Source organism: Heliconius melpomene, chromosome 15 (assembly GCF_056956725.1).
Source record: "Heliconius melpomene rosina isolate 202511_hmr_F chromosome 15, ASM5695672v1, whole genome shotgun sequence".
Classification (NCBI taxonomy): domain Eukaryota; kingdom Metazoa; phylum Arthropoda; class Insecta; order Lepidoptera; family Nymphalidae; genus Heliconius; species Heliconius melpomene.
In genome coordinates, this window is record NC_140403.1 from 6,804,990 (window position 1) to 6,825,831 (window position 20,842).

The following is a 20,842-nucleotide window of genomic DNA, read 5'->3' on the forward strand; positions in this document are numbered from 1 at the left end:
CATCGTGCATCTTGAATTCATTGAATGGGGATCGAATCTACAACCTTCGCGTGGACAATAACGCCATGCCCCACTAAATCACAATGACCTCAATAAATAAGAGAAATATTTGTTAGGATATAATATAAAACAGCTAAGGATACTTATATACTTGTATAGGTTTTTTTTTGCGTAAACCACGTACAAGTGGATGTGCAAAAGGCAGACTTGATGGCTGATAGAAAACATCGCGCTGTATGCGGTCGTCACCTTGAAATAAAAGTTATTAAACTATACATTTATTTAGAAATATAAATAATTTAAGAATAATAATTGCAATATTAATGTTAAACGAGTATTAATTCGACGGTCCCTAGAAAAAGTATCGAAAGTGAACGATTGTAATTTTTTATATTTTTACTTTTTTGTACTACAGCTGTAGTTTTTGGTTACGAAAACGCATAATTATAACATTTTAATTAAATTAAAAAAATCTCATTTAAATTACAGTTCTTAGTATTTGAAAAGAGCAATTAAAACATTTGCGATTATCGATATTTTACTTAGAGACTGTCGAAATACTCGTTTATTGTTAATATCCCAATTAAATTGTTATTTATATGTCTAAATAAATGTAGATAATATTTCATAAAAAACACAATTCTACATTATTTACTGAGTTGTAGGTTCAAAAAACTAATGTCCATGCCTACAGTTACCTCTAGCGGCCCGCAAATACTTGCGAAGTCAATCGAGAGTTGAATTCCTAATAACATTTATGCGTTCTCCATGCCAACGGCGATTATACTCGTATTTTAGTTTGGAGAACATAACGCTCAGAGAATATTTGTACAAGCTGTTTATTATAAAAACAGTTTGTAATCTAATATGAATGTGTATCTTCCGCCTAGTGCCTTGTGGTTACAATGTAATATATTGAAATTATTAATATTTACATTTCTTCGCTCTGGAGTCGAGGACAGGCGCTGCGTTAAGTTACGCCATTGAACACGCAATGCCTCTAGATTTTGGCGGAAAATGAGGAGCTAAAAAAGAGAAAAATATATAGGTAGATATTTTAATTAAAATTTCACAAGTGTTTGCTACTTTTGTATTGAATAGTTTTCATTTTCATCGATCGAACCCAAGACCTGTCGCGCTTACAATCACACTATATGCCACTCCGTCACCACTGGCCTCACTTACCTCTTCGTTATGAATATACGTACTCCTTAAATTTCAGTGCAAAATTCTGTTTGTTGTTTTCTTTGTGTGTGTCATTTTAACAAAATGTCAGTTCCCATGAAGTGTCACGCTGTCCTTTAAGATAAATTGTAACATTTATTGAATAATATTTAATTTGCCAGCGCTTCACTAATGCATATTAATGATGCAGGATTAAATTGAAACTGAGCAAATTATTTATTAATGTCAGAGGTATTAGATAATATACTACATACAGATACAAATTTGAATTTATACTATCGACCCACTTGCGGCTTCGCCCGTTCGAGCAACAATTATTTGTTTACTAATTTGAATTACTTTAGTGTCCTCATACCATCTTAAAGTCCTCATTTTAAAGATAATAATTATGCATTGGATACAAAATTTTCAGCGAAATCAATAAAACAATTATTTTGTAGCAATTTGTTCGCACAAAATACTTGAAATTGGTATATTTTATCATTCATGAACCGATTTAAATAAAACAAAATGTTAAAGAAAAATTGCGAAAATACAATAGTGAAAACTGCATTTAAAGAAGTTAAGCCATTTCTGAGATTAATATGCAAAAGCACATAGTTTGGGTTGCCCCACCCACCAGCCATGCCCCCAAAAAAAATTTTTTCATATACAAACGACGACAAATTAATTACAATTTTATTATATGTAGAGTATATATATTAAAATATTTGTTTGTATCAAGTATTATACCTTTAATACATCCGCAACAGGTTGTTAATAGAGACCAGAGGACTGTGATATACGACTACATTGTTTCGCTATGGGAAATTGTTTTACTGCATAATTACGTTTAAAATAAACTATTTGGTTAATAAAACATAATATCTAATTATTCGTTATCAAAAAAAAATGGTTCATCAATAATAAGAATAGAGGCCGGGCACAAGCGTGAGATTGTAAGCGCGACGGTTGTAAGTTCGATCTCTTCGAGGGGGTATGAATTAAAAATTATAATAGAAAAAATATTTATGAATATTTTCATTTCTTCGTCTGCTAAAAAAGCTTAGCACGGCGCTGAGTGCCACCATTCAACACGCTAGGCCTCGGAAATTCAGCGGATTGGGGAACGGAGTATCTTACCACTAATAGTGTCTAAACACTTCTGCACTGTGATGAAAACAAAAGTTTCTTTGGGAGCTTCACAGTATATGTATTTTAAATGCATTTTCCCAATAGACGCTGTTATCTAAAGGCACCCTAGATTAGTTCCGAGCATTTATCATAGTCCGTAACAACCATAATTTATTGTGTGACATTATCAATGGCCGCACGTGTTCCAGTTATGCAATACGACTGCGAGTTCCTTATTTATAAATCATTACTAATTCTCCGTGACATTAGCGGAGGAATAAAGTAAAGTAGAGCAATTGCTATTTTTGCAATAAGAAGAAATATAATTCTTTATTAATTTATATTTTTGGGGACACTATGCGCAAGCATGAGACAACGCGATCGGTTGTAGGTTCAATTCTTACTTGAGGTAATGAAATATTTCATATTTTTATTACTCCGCTCTGGTGTCGAGTATATAAGTTCAAGCGGACGAAGCTTCGTTTGTATTGCTAGTAGTATAGTAATAAATAGAAAATTGTTACATATGTTTCTCACCGAGGAAAGACTCACTTTCATCAAGCTTATATTCTAATTTTCTAGAAACAATGAGCACAGAACTATATCACCTTATACTTTTCTATTTTCTCCATTTAAAATTCAATTTTTGTGATGACTTCATTCGATAAAAGCTCTAAATACTAAACTATAAATAATATAATAATTTAAAGTAACCTATTCAAAATCAATTACATGTTACAACCGGAGCTATCATCTTTATTGGTTTCGCAAATAAAGTTTGTATTTGTATGATAGTTTACATCGCCCGCCAGCCTTGCACTGTGGGCGTGGCGAGCTGAGCGCGGCGGGGCATCTCAAGCACCCTATGAAAAAAATGATCCATTTTATAAGAGACAGCGATTTGTTTATATTAAGAAAGAATTACTCTCTGCCATTAATAGTTCTATATCAATTTCATGATTGTAGGTAAACTGGAAATAAACTTGTAAAATATACTAAATTAAGTTTGTCACGTCGTAATCCAATAATAAATATGTTTTGGATAAAATCAATAAAATGAATAAAGTTTACTAGGAGAGTTTTTCTAGCAAGGCATTTTGACTTAAAAGTAACAAAATTAACTATATTACCATAATTATTTATTGTTTGAGGACGTCCTGGCGCAGCGGCACGTTATTTACGTTTATATTTCTATTTCTTCGCTCTGGTGTCGAGGCAAAGCGCGGCGTTGAGTTGTGCCACTCTACTGCCTAAAAATTCGGCAAAAAGTGGGGAACGGAGTGTCTTAACACTAGGTTCCCTCTGCCTCCCCTGCTGTGTACGGGATACAGCGTGAAGCAGATTTAATTAATTAAATTAATATTTTATGAATATTACTATAAATGTAGTAATTAAAAAATATATATTTTTTCATACAAAATAAAATAGTAAAATGCTTTAGTTCGGGCCATGGCACTGCTAAGCAGTTCAACAATGCACGCAAGGTGAGGCAACCTGTCGAAAGGGCATATTCAACAGATATAAAACGTGAACATCCCTGAAGACAGTATTCCATCGTCAGAGTTCAAAGTGTAATCGACTATCGGGCCTTATCCATTTAAACAATATGTCCAAATTGGTAAGTATTATAGATGTTTAAAAAAAGTTTAAATATTTAGGTAAATCTCATCTTATCATTGAGTTTTTAGTGTTTTAATTTAAAATTACTAAATGGAAACGAATAAGAATATAGTAAGAATATTTTTTAAGACAAAGATTTACTACAATGACAATGGTAGACCATTGTATACCATGCTATTCAAGATGCAAAAACAAAAATACTTCAGAGAGTTTGGACGGAGTGTTTTGACATTTGGTGCTTACCCTGCTGTACTGTATATAGCTATACTGTATATAATAAAAGTTTAAAAAAATATATATTTATTTTTAATATTAAAAAATAACGTTACATATTTGGATATTTCAGATCTTAATAGTAGTATCAATGGCAGCAGTGGTGTGCGGGGCGAGGCTGGACCATTTGGTGCAAGGATATGGCGGAGGCAACAACGCACCTTTCCATTTCGAAAATGTCAACAACGGCGATGGAACCTATCGCTTCAGGTGATATAAGAAATTAGTGTTTATACTCTACTGTACGATATGTTAAATAATGTCACGAGACTTGTTATAGTCGATAAGCAAAGCGTATAAATTTTAAAATTGCTTATTAATAAATGCTTAGTAATAATTGATGAAATATTAACAATAGTACTTTAAAATAGAAACTTATTATATTTTTTGTTAAAAAATCAATTAACCAGTTGACTTAATATTTTGATAGCCCGTCGCGTCGGTTAAGTATTGAAAGCGAATGAAAATTTTGCAAATTTCTTTTATTGTTTTTTTTAACTACTAATAAGAGTAGTTATCGATTTTATACACCTTAACAAGAAACAATTTTTTCGAAATTAATTTAATATAACATTTTATTAATTTAATATAATATAAAATTTATTTTGAAATTCTTTTAGAAAAAATCTCAATAAAATTATTCTTCTTCATAGCCCCAAAAACCAATAAAAACATTTACGATTTTTCACTTTCGATATTTTACCTAGAGATTATCCATATAACAATGGTAATACTTACTATATTTACTTTTTATTTATATACGTAATGCTTAACTAATGTATATTCCTATTCCTTCCATTCTATTTCCTTCAAATCTAGAAATCTATAGCTTACTTGCCCATCGAATATTTTTTCTAAGTAAAGAGGAATAACAAGTATTTCTAATATATTACAGTTATGACACACCAACTGGCATATCTGCGCACGAGAGCGGTGCTCCCCGAGCATCAGGCCCGGAAGGTCCTGCTGTTACCGCAGAAGGAGGGTTTTCCTATCGTGCACCCGATGGTCAACAGATATCCTTGACGTATACCGCTGATGAGAATGGCTTCCATCCTACTGGCTCCCACATTCCCACACCTCCTCCCATCCCAGAAGCAATCCTTCGCTCATTGGAATACAACAGACAGCATCCCTCGTAAGTCCCATAAAATTATAAATTCAAATAATTTAAAAGAGAAAATTATAGTTGGATGGCTGAAAACAACGCCGCTTTTTATAACCAATCTGAAAAAAACGAATACGGCTATTCAAAATATTAGAGATTTAAGCCCACAATTGTATTTAGCTTAGCATATACCAACTGCGTTCGTAAAGTTCTTATAACCAAGTAATGCATGGAAATTAAATTAGTTCCACTTTAGTTTTGGACATTGAAAATGGAGATCGCAGTATCGTAACACTAGGTTCCCTCTGTCTACCCTGCTATTGGCGTGATATAGCGTGAAGCTGATTTATTTATTTTATTTTATTTATTGCAAATATATTAGTATTATTATTAGTACTTACAATAGCAAACTGACTACAATATCACGCTCTAAAGACAAAAGTTGCCCCAATTTCCATATTTCCATTTTAACGTAACAAAATTAAATAATATTAGCTTATTAGAAACATTTCCGCATACAAATTGTAGGCTTACTTAACAGCTTACGATTGCAGTTGTAACATCTACATTCATTATAATTGAATGGATTAAGATGGGTGCCTTTAGTTCCACAAAATGGGTTTATTATTTAATAATTATCTTTAAAAACAACTCTAATTGAGTAATAAAAGGTTTGTTCTTTGATAATTTTCTTAAAAAAATTCTAATGTAGTTTTTATTTTCTCTACTTCATATTTTTCATGTAAATGCCCCGCGATTTGGTACGGGCGACAGATAGATTTAGGGTAGGGTTACACTTAAGTTATTTAATTGTTATATTTATATGAATTTATACTAAGATATTCAGTTATCAGGAATTGAGTTTTTAATAATTAAAAAAAAATCAGCTTCACGCTGTATCCCGCACACAGCAGGGTAGGCAAAAAAAAGGGTACTCCATTCCCCACTTTCTGTCGAATTCTGGAGGAAATTAGTTCGTTACTTGATATTCGAGACATTGCCAGTTGAGTGGATGAACTCAACGTCGCGCTTTTTCTTGTTACCACTGTGGAAAGGAAAATAATTAATTCGTCCGATTAGGCCTTACTTATGGCAATTTTGTAAATAATCTTATCGATTTACTACAAAAACCAATTCCTGTTAATATTATGATTGTATAAATGATACTCTAAATATAAATCTATTCTAAATTTTCAGGAACGAAGGCTCATACAATGGCCGTCGCAGCTACTACTAAGCTCTACAACCTGGTAGCCTGTACCTCAAGAAGCATGCACTGTGATATCGTCATACGTATTGATTTTTTTTATATAGCAACTAAACTGTGAATAAAGTTAAACAGTATATGAATTTTTTTTTCATTTCGTCTTTGGACATTTTTTTTTTTTAATTTTTCTTTATTTATTTAAAAAAAGTAAATAAAATTGTCAAATCACATTGGGGTCAATTGTTATATTAACCAGCGGTCCGCCCGCGGCTTTGCCCGCTTGAAATACACAATTATTTATTTACCGATCTGAATGGCTTTCGTGTTCTAATAACAAAATCATTTAATAATAGTTTGCAAAATTAAAGTTACAGTCAATTCAATAAACAAATATTTTGCAGCAATTTTGTAACTAACTTTTTATTTATTCACCGATTTACATGAAACAAACACTAAATGTTAAGGAAAGTTTTCCAAAATACAATAATGAAAACTGAACTTAAATCGGTTAACCTGATTTCTGAGATTGGCGTGAACAAACGCACAGACAAACAGACAAAATATATAAAACGTCAAATAGATTGTCCGCCTGGTGGTTATAATCATCACACCCGTCCAGACCGATGCAGTGCAAGGTTACGTATACAATATAGATACAAACATTGCGTTACCTTGATATTTATATTTTGCTAAATTTCTCAAAGCTTTAAAGCGTCCTTATACATTGATAACGCTTGTCTACTTCTTTTTTATGAAATTTTGGTATTAAGATATACAAATTAAAAGAGTTGTATTGGTAATCTAGTCCAAAAAAGGAGATGTATATGAGGTCCTTTTGCAAATTTATTAGGTCATAAGACTAATTATAATTTGTACTTTAGATGAAAAATCATATTAATCTTGCATTTTTTAGGGTTAAAACCGTACCTTTTAGGGGAAAAAGGAACCCATATAAGATATCTGTTTTGTCCGTCTGTATGTCTGGGAAAGTACGGGAAGTACTGGATTTTTATTCCGCGATGAAAATTATACCAAATACAATATAGTTCATACATAAATGCTTGTCGTAAATCGCTGCTTGATTCCGTTGACTTAGAAGTTTGATTTTTTTCTGTACTTTTAGGGAATATGGACTTAAAAATTTGATATAAATTAGGCAAATACAATATAAATGAAAATAGTGTGCAAATATATATGCACATGCACCGTTTATAAGTAAATATAAATTGAAAGTAAAATTGAGACGATTTCTTTAAATTTCATATACAAGAGAAAGTTATCTTGGAGATAATTTACTTTTTGTAATGATTTCGCGACAGCACACGAGGGTAAACTGTTAAAATATAATCGTTTGTAGGCGATTTTACAATACTTTCAATTGTTTACGCAACTTAAATAACGTTTAATTTTTTTTAATGTATTGCACTATTATAATAATATATTAAATTAATATATAAATATTAAATTTTGCAAATAAAAATTTCTCTCGAGTACCCTCGATTTCTCCAGCATCCCATCATCAAATTTTGACATGGTCACCATGGGTATACCTCACAGGTGGTCCACCTGTGAGGTATACCCTTTCAAACAAAAAAAAAGAATTATCCAAATCGATTCAAGCGTCTTCGAGTAATCTGTGAATATATTTATTTATTTTAATACTTTATTACACCATATTTGATATTAACTTAAACAAAAAACAGAAAGAAGAAAAAAAAAACAAATGAAAACATACATAAAAAACAAATTAAAAAAATCCGACGAATTGAGGTTATTTTTTGAAAGCCGGTTAAAAAGAGAGTTAAAAAAGATAAGATTATTATATTAAAATGTTGTAATATTACGGAGACTGCTTTACAATCATACAATAATCTCCCCACTCTGACAAGACAAGGCGTGACATTTAGCTCCGCCAACTAACATAAGACATAATGTCTCGAAATCGGGCGGTAAGTTGAAAACAGAATATCTGACATTGGATTCCATTTCTACATATTGCAGAATAAAAGCATAGAGCTAAAAAAATATAATTTTGAAAATTAGTTCAGTACAGTATTATCTCAATAAAATGATTTTATATGAATTTAACAAAACAACCACATTAAGTTATTCTTTAAGGCTTTAGCGCAATGATTTCGGTATTTTAAAATATATAAACTTTTTACAGTTCTTGTAAGTAATATTCTATAAAAGTTTTTTTTTATGAATTTACGAAACTGTATTAATATATTTCCATACAATATTAGATATTATAAAAGATAAATATTAATAAAAGATAAACACATACTTATAAGTAAAGATAATAAATAGATTTATTGTATAAGAAAGTTAGTTGACTTTCTTATGAGTTGTGGTACATTTGGGACCTATTGGGACTCTAGAAGTTTATTGTGAACTTAGTGCGTTAGACGTTTATATTTATATACAAGTTTTTTCCTCAATAAGGTTTAAAATATCAGAAGCTTTAGTTTAAAAAAAATGTCTGGAATGTAACAAATTCTTTTACCATTACTTGAAAAATCTGAATCAATTATTAAATTGTGTAAACGAATTTAATTGTTTTTTCGCTAAACGCTGTATCTCACACATGGCAGGGTAGGCGGAGGGAACCTAGTTAATATACTCACTTTCCGCTGAATTCTTGAGGCATTTCATGTTGAGTGGCGGAATTCAACGCCGTGCTTTGCCAAAGCGAGACCCTTTCACCAGAGTGAGAATCGCACTCGCAACTATCGCAACTTGACGCTGCTACCCTCATATAGCATAAAGACAAATTTTAAACAACCTATACCTCTCTTTATATAACAGTTTTTAAGAAAATTCGCATCAAGTGACGGAACTTAACGCCGTGCTCTATTTTGATAACAGAGCGAGGAAACGAAAATTTCTTGCTTTTACATTATTTGATTATTATATATTAAATCAATTATATAAGACTAATATTATATTAGATACCTGTCATCAACAGTGCCATCTGGTAGAAACGTTGCCGTCAATACGTTTACCGAACAATCGTAGTAAGTGGGGAATAAATTTTCTAATAACTATTATGTGAAACAGTAATCGATAGACAAATGAAGATAAATTTAGATTTATTAAATATATTGTTTAAATAAATAATAAAAAAATCAGTTAATTAGTTAAATAAAAAAGTAATTAACTGATTTTCATGAAACTTTGTACACATATTCTAAAAAAAAAACATGTTTATTAGGGGAAGCGACATTAAAGTCTCGTGTATATATATTAAAACACGAATGCTTTTGTAATTTTGCGGGAGCAGTCGCGTGCGGATCGCTAGTTTTTTTAATATTTTCATGACAATGAGGTGGCAGCTAAAGGTAACACTATACTTTGTCCAACTAAACTGTGCATATGAATGACGGAATTTTAATTAGTTAGTTTAATTAACTTTTTGGCCACCTTCTTTCCGGCACTTTTCAAAGTTTAATTTGCAGTAACTGCCTTAAAATTAATAATTATACAGTTATGTAAATTAGTAGAATTTTAAAAAGTACTTATATCTTAATAATAAAAACAAAAATAGTAATATTTCATTCAATAATATTTATTCACATGCCTTTTTAAATATTTATAATACATTTTAAGCATTAAATAAATTAATGAGTGCTCGTCTGCTCGTGGTATCACAGTCCTAGAACTCTTGGAGTATTTCTCCGCTTACTCTATTCTTATATAAAAACAATATTGAAATTGATGAGATGACAACGCATGAAACTTATATTTATCGATTATCTATTATTAGCTAAGAAAGCGCGCAAAGTAGGTAGTAGTCCAAAGAAATACAATAAAGCCTCGTAAAATTTCATAGGTCCGTATATTGGTCTAAGAAACGACACTGACTGATCGAGTAAGAAAAATAATTAATTTATTAGTGATATTAAAAGAACTTTAGATATTAAATAATAGTTAAGAATTCTCTCCGTAAAGAAAAAAAATTGTAATGCTAAAAAGAAAAGAGAAAAAGAACAATAAATAAGGAATGTTTAAGGATTATTAAGTATCTGTTTGTTTAAGACATAGCATCTATAAAAACTTCGATTCAGTGTCGTATCTTAGTTACGTACATTGTACGTATAAATGAGATCAGTAATGGTAGCCGCCCGCGCCGCCACCTCCAGATCCGGCACCTCCGAAACCACTTCCACCGGATCCAAACCCTCCGCTGGAACCTCCGAAATTGCTGCCGCCTGATCCACCATTGTATGAGCCCTCACTGTTTGATAATTGCAAAAGAAAAAAAATTAAAGATATACGAATACCTTATGTGAACTAAAGAGTTCGTTTAATCGCACGGGCTCATACCAGGAACTGTTGGTTCAAATTATAAAAAGAATTATAACTTATGGAAATGTATAGATAAAAGAACTATCCTAAGCAAAAGTGTAGACTATCCTAGTCTATTTAGGTATTATTACGAGGTAGCTTTGGTCAGCTACGACTAACATTATGTAAGACAGACTACCGGCTATGTTACATAACAGTCGTGACTAGCCAAAGTTACCTCAGGCACTTAGAATACGTCTTCGAAGTGCCCGAGGTAGCTTTGGTTATACGAGGTACATATCTTACAGTCGTATATGAATCTTAATTATTTCCATTATGCCACAGGCGCGAAACTGATATTTTAGCTGAAATTTAGTCTATATCTATATATATAAAATCGAAAGGTCACTCACTCATCACGAAATCTCAGAAACTACAAGTGCTAGAAATCTCAAATTTTGCATAGGAGTTACTTATAGGACGTAGGTACTCGCTAAGACGGGAATTTGCAATATTCGACTTCTAAGGGGTTTTTGGGGTCGAAATTTTGTATGAAACTTCGTTACTACAAATGCTAGGAATCTCAAATTTTGCATAGACGTCACTAGGACGTAGTCATGGAGACAGAAATTAATAATAACATAGTTCACGCGGGTGAAACCGCGAGCGGGCCGCTAGTATAATATATGATGAAAAGAGCATAAATTTAGTTCTATTATGTTTCCCTATGTAGTTTCACTCATTTTAGGAAATCGAACTCAGGACTATAGTGCTAAGAAAATGTTTGTTGGCTACTTCCCAACTCGGAATTCCCACGAAAGGGAGTGGGTCAAGAGCAAAAGATTTTCAATTAATAGTTTTTATGTAACCTAGAAAAGTAAACGGGAACACCACAAGTTATAATAGTTGCGAAAAGTTTATTTAGTTACACTTCGCGCACGTGAAGTTAGGAATATTATTATTAAAGTTTTTGTTAAATTTATAAAAGTTGGTCTTTTTGAAATATGAAAATTTCAAACTCTCTGTTATTACTATAGGAAAAATATTATTTAGAAATGTATTTTAGCTTGAAGCTTTAGCCCGCATGGCTAGAGCGCTTGTGGCTTAATGAATTTAGTGTCCATACACTTCGTTCTCCACTCTTACCGCATTCATAATATCGCGATGCGATGTAATAAATACGAGAAACGTGATTAAATTTCGTTTTTATATTACTTAATGAAATATTAAACTTTTCATTTCCTCGAGTAGGAATCGAACCCACAACCTGTTAACATTTACATTACACACAGGCAAAAGCTACGCCTTTTTAAGTCTACGTTAAGTGGCCTCACAAAATTTTCTTTAATGAAAAAATCCTATAAAAAAAATTAAGCTACTTACGATGAAGGATTGCGTCTATTAAATTCAATTGATTGCAAGATAGCTTCGGGGATTGGGGGAGGTGTAGGAAGGTGGGAACCAACGGGATGGAAGCCGTTTTCATCAGCTGTATAGGTTAGGGAGATTTGTTGGCCATCAGGAGCGCGGTACGAGAACGCGCCTTCGGCTGTGACTGCTGGTCCTTCAGGGCCGGGGGCGCGCGGCGCTCCGCTTTCTTGTGCTGATATGCCGTTACCGGTTTCGTAGCTATAATAAAATAAATTTTTTTTTTTAATAAATACTTAGTTAAAGTATATTTTTTTAAAGAACAAAACTTGTAAACACAATTGCGATTGCAGGTTCGATTCCCACTCGAAGAAATGAAGCATGTAATGTTTTCATTTCTTCGCTCTGGTGTCGAGGCAAAGCGTGGCGTTGACATCCCCCACTCAACGACCAACGCTTCTATAATTCGGCAAAAGTGGGGAAACGGAGTATCTTAATCAGAGCGTAGTGTCTTAACACTAGATTCCTAGGTTCCCTCAACCTACCAATAAGTTATTATTAAACAGTTTACATTTTAGAACAATTTATAACTTTGAATATATGCAACATTACAGCAAAGAAGCGGTAGACCTCATACTAAAACTTTCTCTAACATCGCAAGTACTGGGTGCCTAGACTTCCTTAAAGATTAATTACTGTTTGGAAACAAGAACTAATTTTACTTGAAATTGGATGATGATTATTTAATCAACTACGAAATAATGCAATCTAACCGCAGCTTTTGAAGTTTCTGTACATGACATTTGTTATGAACATACCTACCTACCTATGTAAAGTGTGCCTTTCATGTATAATGTATTAGCGGCGCGCCCGCGGCTTCGCCTGCGTGAACTACGTTATTATTAATTTCTGTCTCCATGAGTACCTACGTTCTATAAATGACATCCATGCATGAGAATTCGTGATGAGCGAGTGACCTTTTGATTTTATATATATAGATGAACAATGAATATATCCTATCAAATAGGTTTTTAATATTTTCCACTCTTGGGAAATCCTGCTACGTTCAAATCCTGCTACGTCAAACCAAAGTTTAAGCCAATACTCGCGAGCGGTATTAATAAACTACTGCTTTAAATTACTGAGCGGATTCAGATGAAACTTTAGTCAGAATACAGTTCAACTAAAAAAAATGTATAATTTGGCTGCTGCGATTTTATACAGAATTTAATATCTAATAATGCCTTTGAAATTGTAAATTAGCAATTTTAAAAATATTGATAAATATAAAAAATAATATAAAAAACATATTAAAAAAAAACTTTAACTATCTTAAAGCGAAATAAAGATAATTAGGTCAGCTAAATGCTTGGAGCGTGATCGCCTAACAAGCAACGAGCAGAGAGACAATCCCCAACATCTGACTTTCAAATGTTTGAACTGCAGCACAATGCCCTATTGTGATCGTTCAACTGTTGCAGAAATTAATATCTTGTTAGGCCCATACTATTGTCTTATACGTGATAAAAGGCTTCCTAGTCGTTTAGTCCTTTGATATTGTTTTAGAGTTGAATTAACATAGCTAAGAGGATATTATTTAATTTATATTTATAAGAACATTTAATCTTAAGAAGGCACTAAAGGGTAACCTTCAGGATTGAAGAGGCACTAAATTTAGAAGAAGAAGAAGGCACTATATAATTTTATCTATAACTTACACTCCTAAAATAAGTGAATTCAACATTTAATGATCTTAGGAAGGCACGGAACCTACAGGATTGAAGAGGCACCGAAATAAGAAGAAGCAGAAGGCACTACCCACATGTCAGGGTGGGCATAGAGAGTTTGGTAAAACACTCAGTTCCTTAAACTGATAATGTGTATTGAATACAAAATAATAAAATATTTTCACAAGAAAAATTACCTGAATTTGTAAGTGCCGTCGCCGTTGTTTTCATTTTCATATCGGAGTATGGGTATATTTGCTCCGCCGGATCCGCCTCCGAAACCGCTACCGCTACCGCCACCGAAGCCGCTTCCGCCGCCAAAAGATCCTCCGCCAAGTCCTCCGTTACCGCCTCCACCTCCAGCTCCTCCAGATCCCAATCCTCCCAATCCTGCGTTACCTCCGCCAGGCCTCGGCGGTAGATACTGAGGTTCCAGGCGCCCACATGACGCTAAGGCCAATAGCGCTGATATCAAAGTAATCTGTCAACATACAATAATTTTAATTAATTATTAAGATATGTGATATATAAGAAATTTGGTGTATATAAAATATATTATCTATATATATAAAATCGAAAGGTCACTCACTCATCACTAAATCTCAGAAACTACAAGTTCTAGGAATCTGAAATTTTGCATAGGAGTTATTAATAGGACGTAGGTGCTCGCTAAGACGGGAATTTGTAATATTCGACTTCTAAGGGGTTGTTTTTGGGGTCGAAAGTTTGTATGAAACTTCGTTACTACAAATGCTAGGAGTTTCAAATTTTGCATAGACGTCACTAGGACGTAGTCATGGAGACAGAAATAATAATAACATAGTTCACGCGGGTGAAACCGCGAGCGGGCCGCTAGTATTTTAATAAAGAACTTCCAAATCGCGAATAAATATAAATATCGAACTATTTACACACTCATTTTAAGTTATTATTACAACTTGGAGCGAACTTTAGTGGAAGTTTAAGCCATGATACTCCATAATGAGGTGAGGAGCTTAAAAGTTTAAGCATAAGCCACCTACCTACTAAATATATGTAATATGAGTAAATGATTGCTATAATAAAAAGATGCAGGAAATTGTTGGAGCTTATGCTATTTATGGCTATTTTCAAGTATAATACTATAAAGGAAACTTTAGTTTTACAGCTAATTTTCAGCATAAAGTTAGCTGTAAAAAAAATATAGGAAGCATATAGATTATTAAGCACATATGTATTTTCTTGACATGATTATTTTTTTTTATATTACGAAAAGAGAATTGAGGTCAGTCGTGGCGCAGGGGAACAAGCGTGTGACTGGAAACGCAACGGGTTGTGGGTTCGATTCCCACTCGACGAAATTAAATATTTAATATTTTCATTCCTAAAAAATGAACAAGGAACGATGTCTATCCTGCTGTTTGCGGGATACAGTGTAAAGCTAAAAAAAAACACATTTTTCTATTTTAAAACTAAGAATAGTTCTATTTTAATATATTTAACCTTAAATCCACTTACCTTTATTTTAAACATATTATTATAATATAGAATGTATTTTGTACGAGCAGGCACTCTTCGTCCAGTTGTTTGTAGAATACTGTTAGCGAAGATGTGCCTCGTTTTATATTGCTCCGGTTTGCCCTTTCGCGGTTGCTTCACCTTGTGCGTGTATCGGTGGATCCGAGGTTTAGTCTTCCCCTTAGGGCGATCTAGACTATTATTTATATGGATTTCCTAAATAATAAGTATAACAAGTTTTATATATTTATTTCTTTTTTATTTTGTTCTGGCACTCAACACGTAATTTCTCCAGAATTCGGCGATAAGTGGTAAAGGGAATGTCATAACACTAAGTGCCCTCTACCTGTCTACGTAAAAAAAACCCGGACAAGCGCGAGTCGGGCTGAAATGAAATTCAAGTATAGATTATCAAGAGTCCTTTCATCTGAAACCTCACTTGAACTGACGGCTTTAATACCAAATTTTGCTCCCCTTTTTAAGGCTATTTTTTAAATATTTAACGAAAAATTAAGAGTTTACTATGCAATGCTAGTTGCTAAATTTCATAATTCTAGCACAACAGTGTAGCGCATTCGAATCCTATTCGAAAAAAATAAATATTTATTATTTTCATTTCTTCGATCTGGTGGCGAGGCAAAAAAGCAAGGAAACTGGCCAAAAATGCTTATTTCAATCTATAAAATAATCAGGTTTCTTTTCAGTTTACTTCCTATGTAAATATTAATGACATCATTTCACTCTATAATATATAGTAGGTATATAGCGTCTCGTCACTGAAATGCAGCAGGCATTCTTGTGCCATTCCACGAAGGTACCATTATAATGATAATTATCTACCAATATGTCAATTACGTTTATAAGTTCACTGTGATTGTTTATGTAATAAACTTAATTTTATTATTTTAATTTTTTTTTAATAAAAAAAAAACAATCCGTTGAATGGCTAAGGTACAGAAGAGACAGAGAAGGCTATATGGCGTTGCTATTAAGGCGATTATTTTTTAAGATTTAACCAGAAATTCTATTTAGATTTCAGATTTTTTTCTTGAACTAGTACTACCTGTAGATTTTAGCTATCAACTTTCATAATTCTACTTCAAGCGGAAGTACCCTATGAATTTTGATTCTTGTAAAAACGCGTATTTCGGCACTATAACCGTCGAAATACGCGTACAGACAGACAGATGGACAACAGAGTGATCTTATAAGGGTTCCTTTTTTCCTTTAAAAGTACGGAACCCTAAAAATTTGTATTTTATATGACAATAAAAAAGACTGGTAAAATAAAATAAAAAATTCCTTCAAACAAAAATCGTCCATTTTTCGTACCAATTCAAATACTCGTATTTGGTTAGTTGAGTTTCTAACTTTTTCAATAAGTCGCCAAATATCCTGAAGTTAGCTTCTTAATTTAAGTTTATAATTATTGTAGCAATTCGTAACAACATTTTTTTCTTTCTTCATTACATTGAGTTTTACATTTTCTTTTCAATTTAATACAAAATAAATTTATGTATTTCCTGGGATATATTTATTATAAGGACTTGCTCGGGTTTCTTGTTATTTGTTAAAAGCAAAGTAAATAATAATAAAAAATGCCGCATCTCGAAGGTTCCGTAACAATATCAGGATTGTATGTATGACAACGGATAGTATAATTTGCAAATTTTGATAAACTTAAGTTTGCGAACGTATGCACTCATTTTATATTTATTTTCCTTTTAAGGTACGGAACCCTAAAAAAGACAATAATTATGTGTGGTGAAAAGATTTGAAGTAAAAATATATATATACTATACACACGTGTTTTTCTTTCAATTTTATTTGTGTTGTTCTTTCTATATATTTCTTTTATGTGTGCAATAAAGTATATTCTATTCTATTTTATATATATATTATAACTATTACATATCTAATAACTACATAAACATTATATAAATCTTATGTCAGTTTTATCACGTCCATCCCGTCATTCATCGCCGATCCTCAATAGTTGGCTATTTCGTGCTGGGTCCAGGTCATAGGTTCTGCCCCCGGGTGGTCATATTCAGAATAGGCTGTGTATATTATACAACATTAAGACGTTCGAGTAGTTAGTTTAGAAATATTGACAGATTGATATTAAATGTGAAAGTTAAAAGTTAAAAGATTTTTAGCTAAGCGATTATTTCATTTTAAAATATGCTTAATTTACCAAAATCTTTGGTATATATTAGTAGAGACTTAAAATATAAAGAAAATTAATTAAGTTAAAAATGAGGTAAGCTTTCGTTCTAAGCTAAACATTCTGTTAGAAGTAAAGGTAAATGACAATAGAATATCAGATATTGGAACAAATGTCACCGCTGAAGTTCACGTCCGTGACCAAACGGATACTAGCGCACCTCTCTCGTCATCTCGTTGAGAATTGAAATTGATATAGGAAACTTTGTATATTTATATTTTAAGAAATAATCCACATATATATATTTAGGTCTAGAGACTAGTCGTGGCGTAAGGGAGTAACTGTAACGCGACGGTTTTGGGTTCGATCCCCACTCGATTAAATGCATTTCTTCGCTCTATGCCTTCTGAATTTGAAGGAAAGTATCTGTATATATCTGTGTTAAAGCTTTAGCTTTTTTACATTAAATATTTCACTTTTCATTTAATTAACCTGATATTTTTATTATATAGTTCATATGATAATGTTTTTAAGTATGTATTTATGTAACGAGTAAGACTTAAGCGATATTGTTCTCAACATTCACGACATTCTTGTAAAGCAAAGAATGGCGAAGCTGTCCTTCGCTTAATACAATTTTATCATTGCCATTTAAAAGTACTTTTAGTTTATATATAAAGGCAAGTGTATTTTAATTTAATTTATTTTTTTAGCATCACGCCGCCCGCCAAATTCTGGAGGTCTAGCGTGTTGAATGGCGGAACTTAACGCCGCGGCGAGTGGAAATCGACATCACAACCTTGCAGCCATGTTTTTTTTAATTTAATGTTCTTTTTAAATAAAGTTGACTCATTAAATAGTTAAAAATACAACACTTCAAAGAAAGTTCTCCAGATACAGAGAACTAAAAAAGTATGGTTTCTGGTTTTTACTTAATTTAATTTTTAATATGTAACAGAATTTGACCTTTTAAATACACCTGACTTTTTACATTGTTCGATACAATAGCTTTATTAGCCTTTACGGATATCTTGCACCACTTTGGCGAAACGCCTATTATTATAGTTAATCTATATATATAAAATTTTATTCTATTCTGAGTATTCATTTATATTTTCATTTATTGTACATTTTTTCAGTATTCATTCATTTCGATTTTTTTTAATTGATTGCTCTAATTCTAAAAGTGATTAAATATTGCTTCAGGTTTGTTGATCTAATGCTTGTATTAGAAAAAAACTTATTTCGTAATCAACAAAAATTGTTGAAAAACTACCACTAAGAGAAAAATGTGTGTGAGGAAATGGATATTTTCATGGAAAATGGAGAACGTAGTGCCCTAACACTAGGTTCCCTAGCGTAAAGCTAAAAAACAGAAAAAAAAAATACAAGAAAACATACTGTTTAACTATAATAAACAACCAAAGCCAGAAGCAAAGTAAATGGTTAAATATAAATAAGTATCGAACTCGTGTCGACGCCATTCCGTCATGATAGTAATATTTCACGAAACACGAACGCGCGTAAACTCTCTCACGATGAGCTAAGCTTTGAATGTATCGAAGGTAAGGTATTCAATGAGGAAGGGTAACTCCTGACTTACTAGGTATGCCATATTGGCATAAAGACAATAACCCAATTATTGGCTTTATCTGTTTAGAATTATAAAAAAAAAAATAACTTTGTTCATTTGTTCTAGAACTTAAGATTTAGATTAAATAAAAATCCTATTTTCGAAACACATAAGTTTTCTTGGGGATTTGATTGTTTCCAACAACCCCGCTCTACATAGGGGAAAAAAATCAACATATTTTATTCGCTCTACTCTGGCGTGTCTCTAGTGTATAAGAGGAAATAAATCGAACTAGGAACTATTCTGAAACGGTTATAAGAAAAAATTATCAATGCGATGCATGAATGTGTCGTAAAAAAAAATTAAATCAGCTTCACGCTGTATCCCGCACAGCAGGGTAGGCAGAGGGAACATAGTGTTGAGACACTCCGTTCCCCACTTTTTTTTGTTGGGTAGCAGAACTCAACGCCGCACTTTGCCTCGAGAGCGAATAAATGGAAATATAAACGTAAATAAATATTTCACTTCCTCGAGTGGTGATCGAATCCATAACCGTCGCGTTACAGTCACACCCTTGTGCCGCTTCGCCGCGACGGCTTTAATGAATGTGTCGTGATTTCATTATTTGCCAGATTTTAATTTATCTCAACTTTTAACCACCAACGTAAAAAGAGGAGTGTTAAAAGTTTGATCTATCTGTACTGCAACTCCTGTAGTCCGAAAGCCAGCACTAATTTTTGGGAAGATATTTGAGGCAAGTTGAAAACTTGTCACATATGATATACCTCTATTACACCCCAACACGGAACTACGGACGGTAGTCGCTGGTGAGTAGCGGGGTAAGCCCTCCATGGATTTATTTTTAAACATCAGTAATGCCTAGTAGTAATAATTCCTCCAGTGCGAATCGAACCCACTACCCGCCGCGCTTACAATGACTCAATACTACGATATAAGATAAACATAAAAAAATACAATTATTTTAAAAAATCGTTTATCATGCAAATTGTATAAGAGCTGAGCTCTCCATAACTACTCTTTGTCACCAATTTAATCTGTCTGGAAATTGAAAGATTAAAAATGTAATTTTTCATCACTGTAGTCTCGACACAGCAATGAATAAAATATATGAATTACGGTTTAAGGTAAGGGAAAACATTAGATTTTTGCTAAAAATTATGTGTCACTATAGAATAAATAAACAAATGAAAATGGGAACTCGATTAATTTACTTTTCCTTTAAATGTTATGAATTGAAGTAAAAAAAATTATATTATTCATCTACCATACGAATACTCTATGAAAAGAATAATTGTTAAAATTACAGCAGCAATAGTGTACTGGATTTATGTTTTCCATCCGAGTTTAAATATAATATGTTGGAATAGTTTTGAGTTAATATGGAATTTAAAATTACAAGTCATTTAGTAAATACAAAAGTCTCGTTTTTCTTTTTTGAAATCAACAATTGATATTTAACCTATGATATAATTGTATTCAGCCAACCAACAAAAAAAAATTTTAGCAGTCAAAGGAATTAATTATATATTGTTTTACAATTTTTTAATTAATTTAAATAAATAATAGTAAATGCAAAATTTACTTTTAAAAGAACTGAACGAAACTGAACTGAACTGAAAGTAATTTTGAAAAAGTATATATACGTCATTTACAGTATATTATACATATATAACCTATACTGTAAGGCAATTTGTCA

General features: G+C 32.3%; 2 protein-coding genes across 2 annotated transcripts; one reads left to right on the top strand and one right to left on the bottom strand.

Moving 5' to 3' along the window:
• Positions 1 to 3,813: 3,813 nt before the first annotated feature.
• Positions 3,814 to 6,649, top strand: LOC146531530 (pupal cuticle protein 20-like). Its single transcript, XM_085198277.1, has 4 exons — positions 3,814 to 3,916; positions 4,265 to 4,401; positions 5,087 to 5,329; positions 6,497 to 6,649. Exons 1-4 carry the CDS (start codon positions 3,905 to 3,907, stop codon positions 6,534 to 6,536), a joined length of 432 nt encoding a protein of 143 aa, XP_085054403.1. The 5' UTR covers positions 3,814 to 3,904; the 3' UTR covers positions 6,537 to 6,649.
• A 3,404-nt stretch (positions 6,650 to 10,053) lies between these two features.
• On the bottom strand, positions 10,054 to 15,536 carry LOC146531531 (pupal cuticle protein 20-like). The gene is made up of 4 exons (XM_085198119.1): positions 15,386 to 15,536; positions 14,086 to 14,369; positions 12,177 to 12,422; positions 10,054 to 10,743 (listed from the first exon to the last, which is right to left on the bottom strand). Exons 1-4 carry the CDS (start codon positions 15,398 to 15,400, stop codon positions 10,614 to 10,616), a joined length of 675 nt encoding a protein of 224 aa, XP_085054245.1. The 5' UTR covers positions 15,401 to 15,536; the 3' UTR covers positions 10,054 to 10,613.
• Positions 15,537 to 20,842: the final 5,306 nt, after the last annotated feature.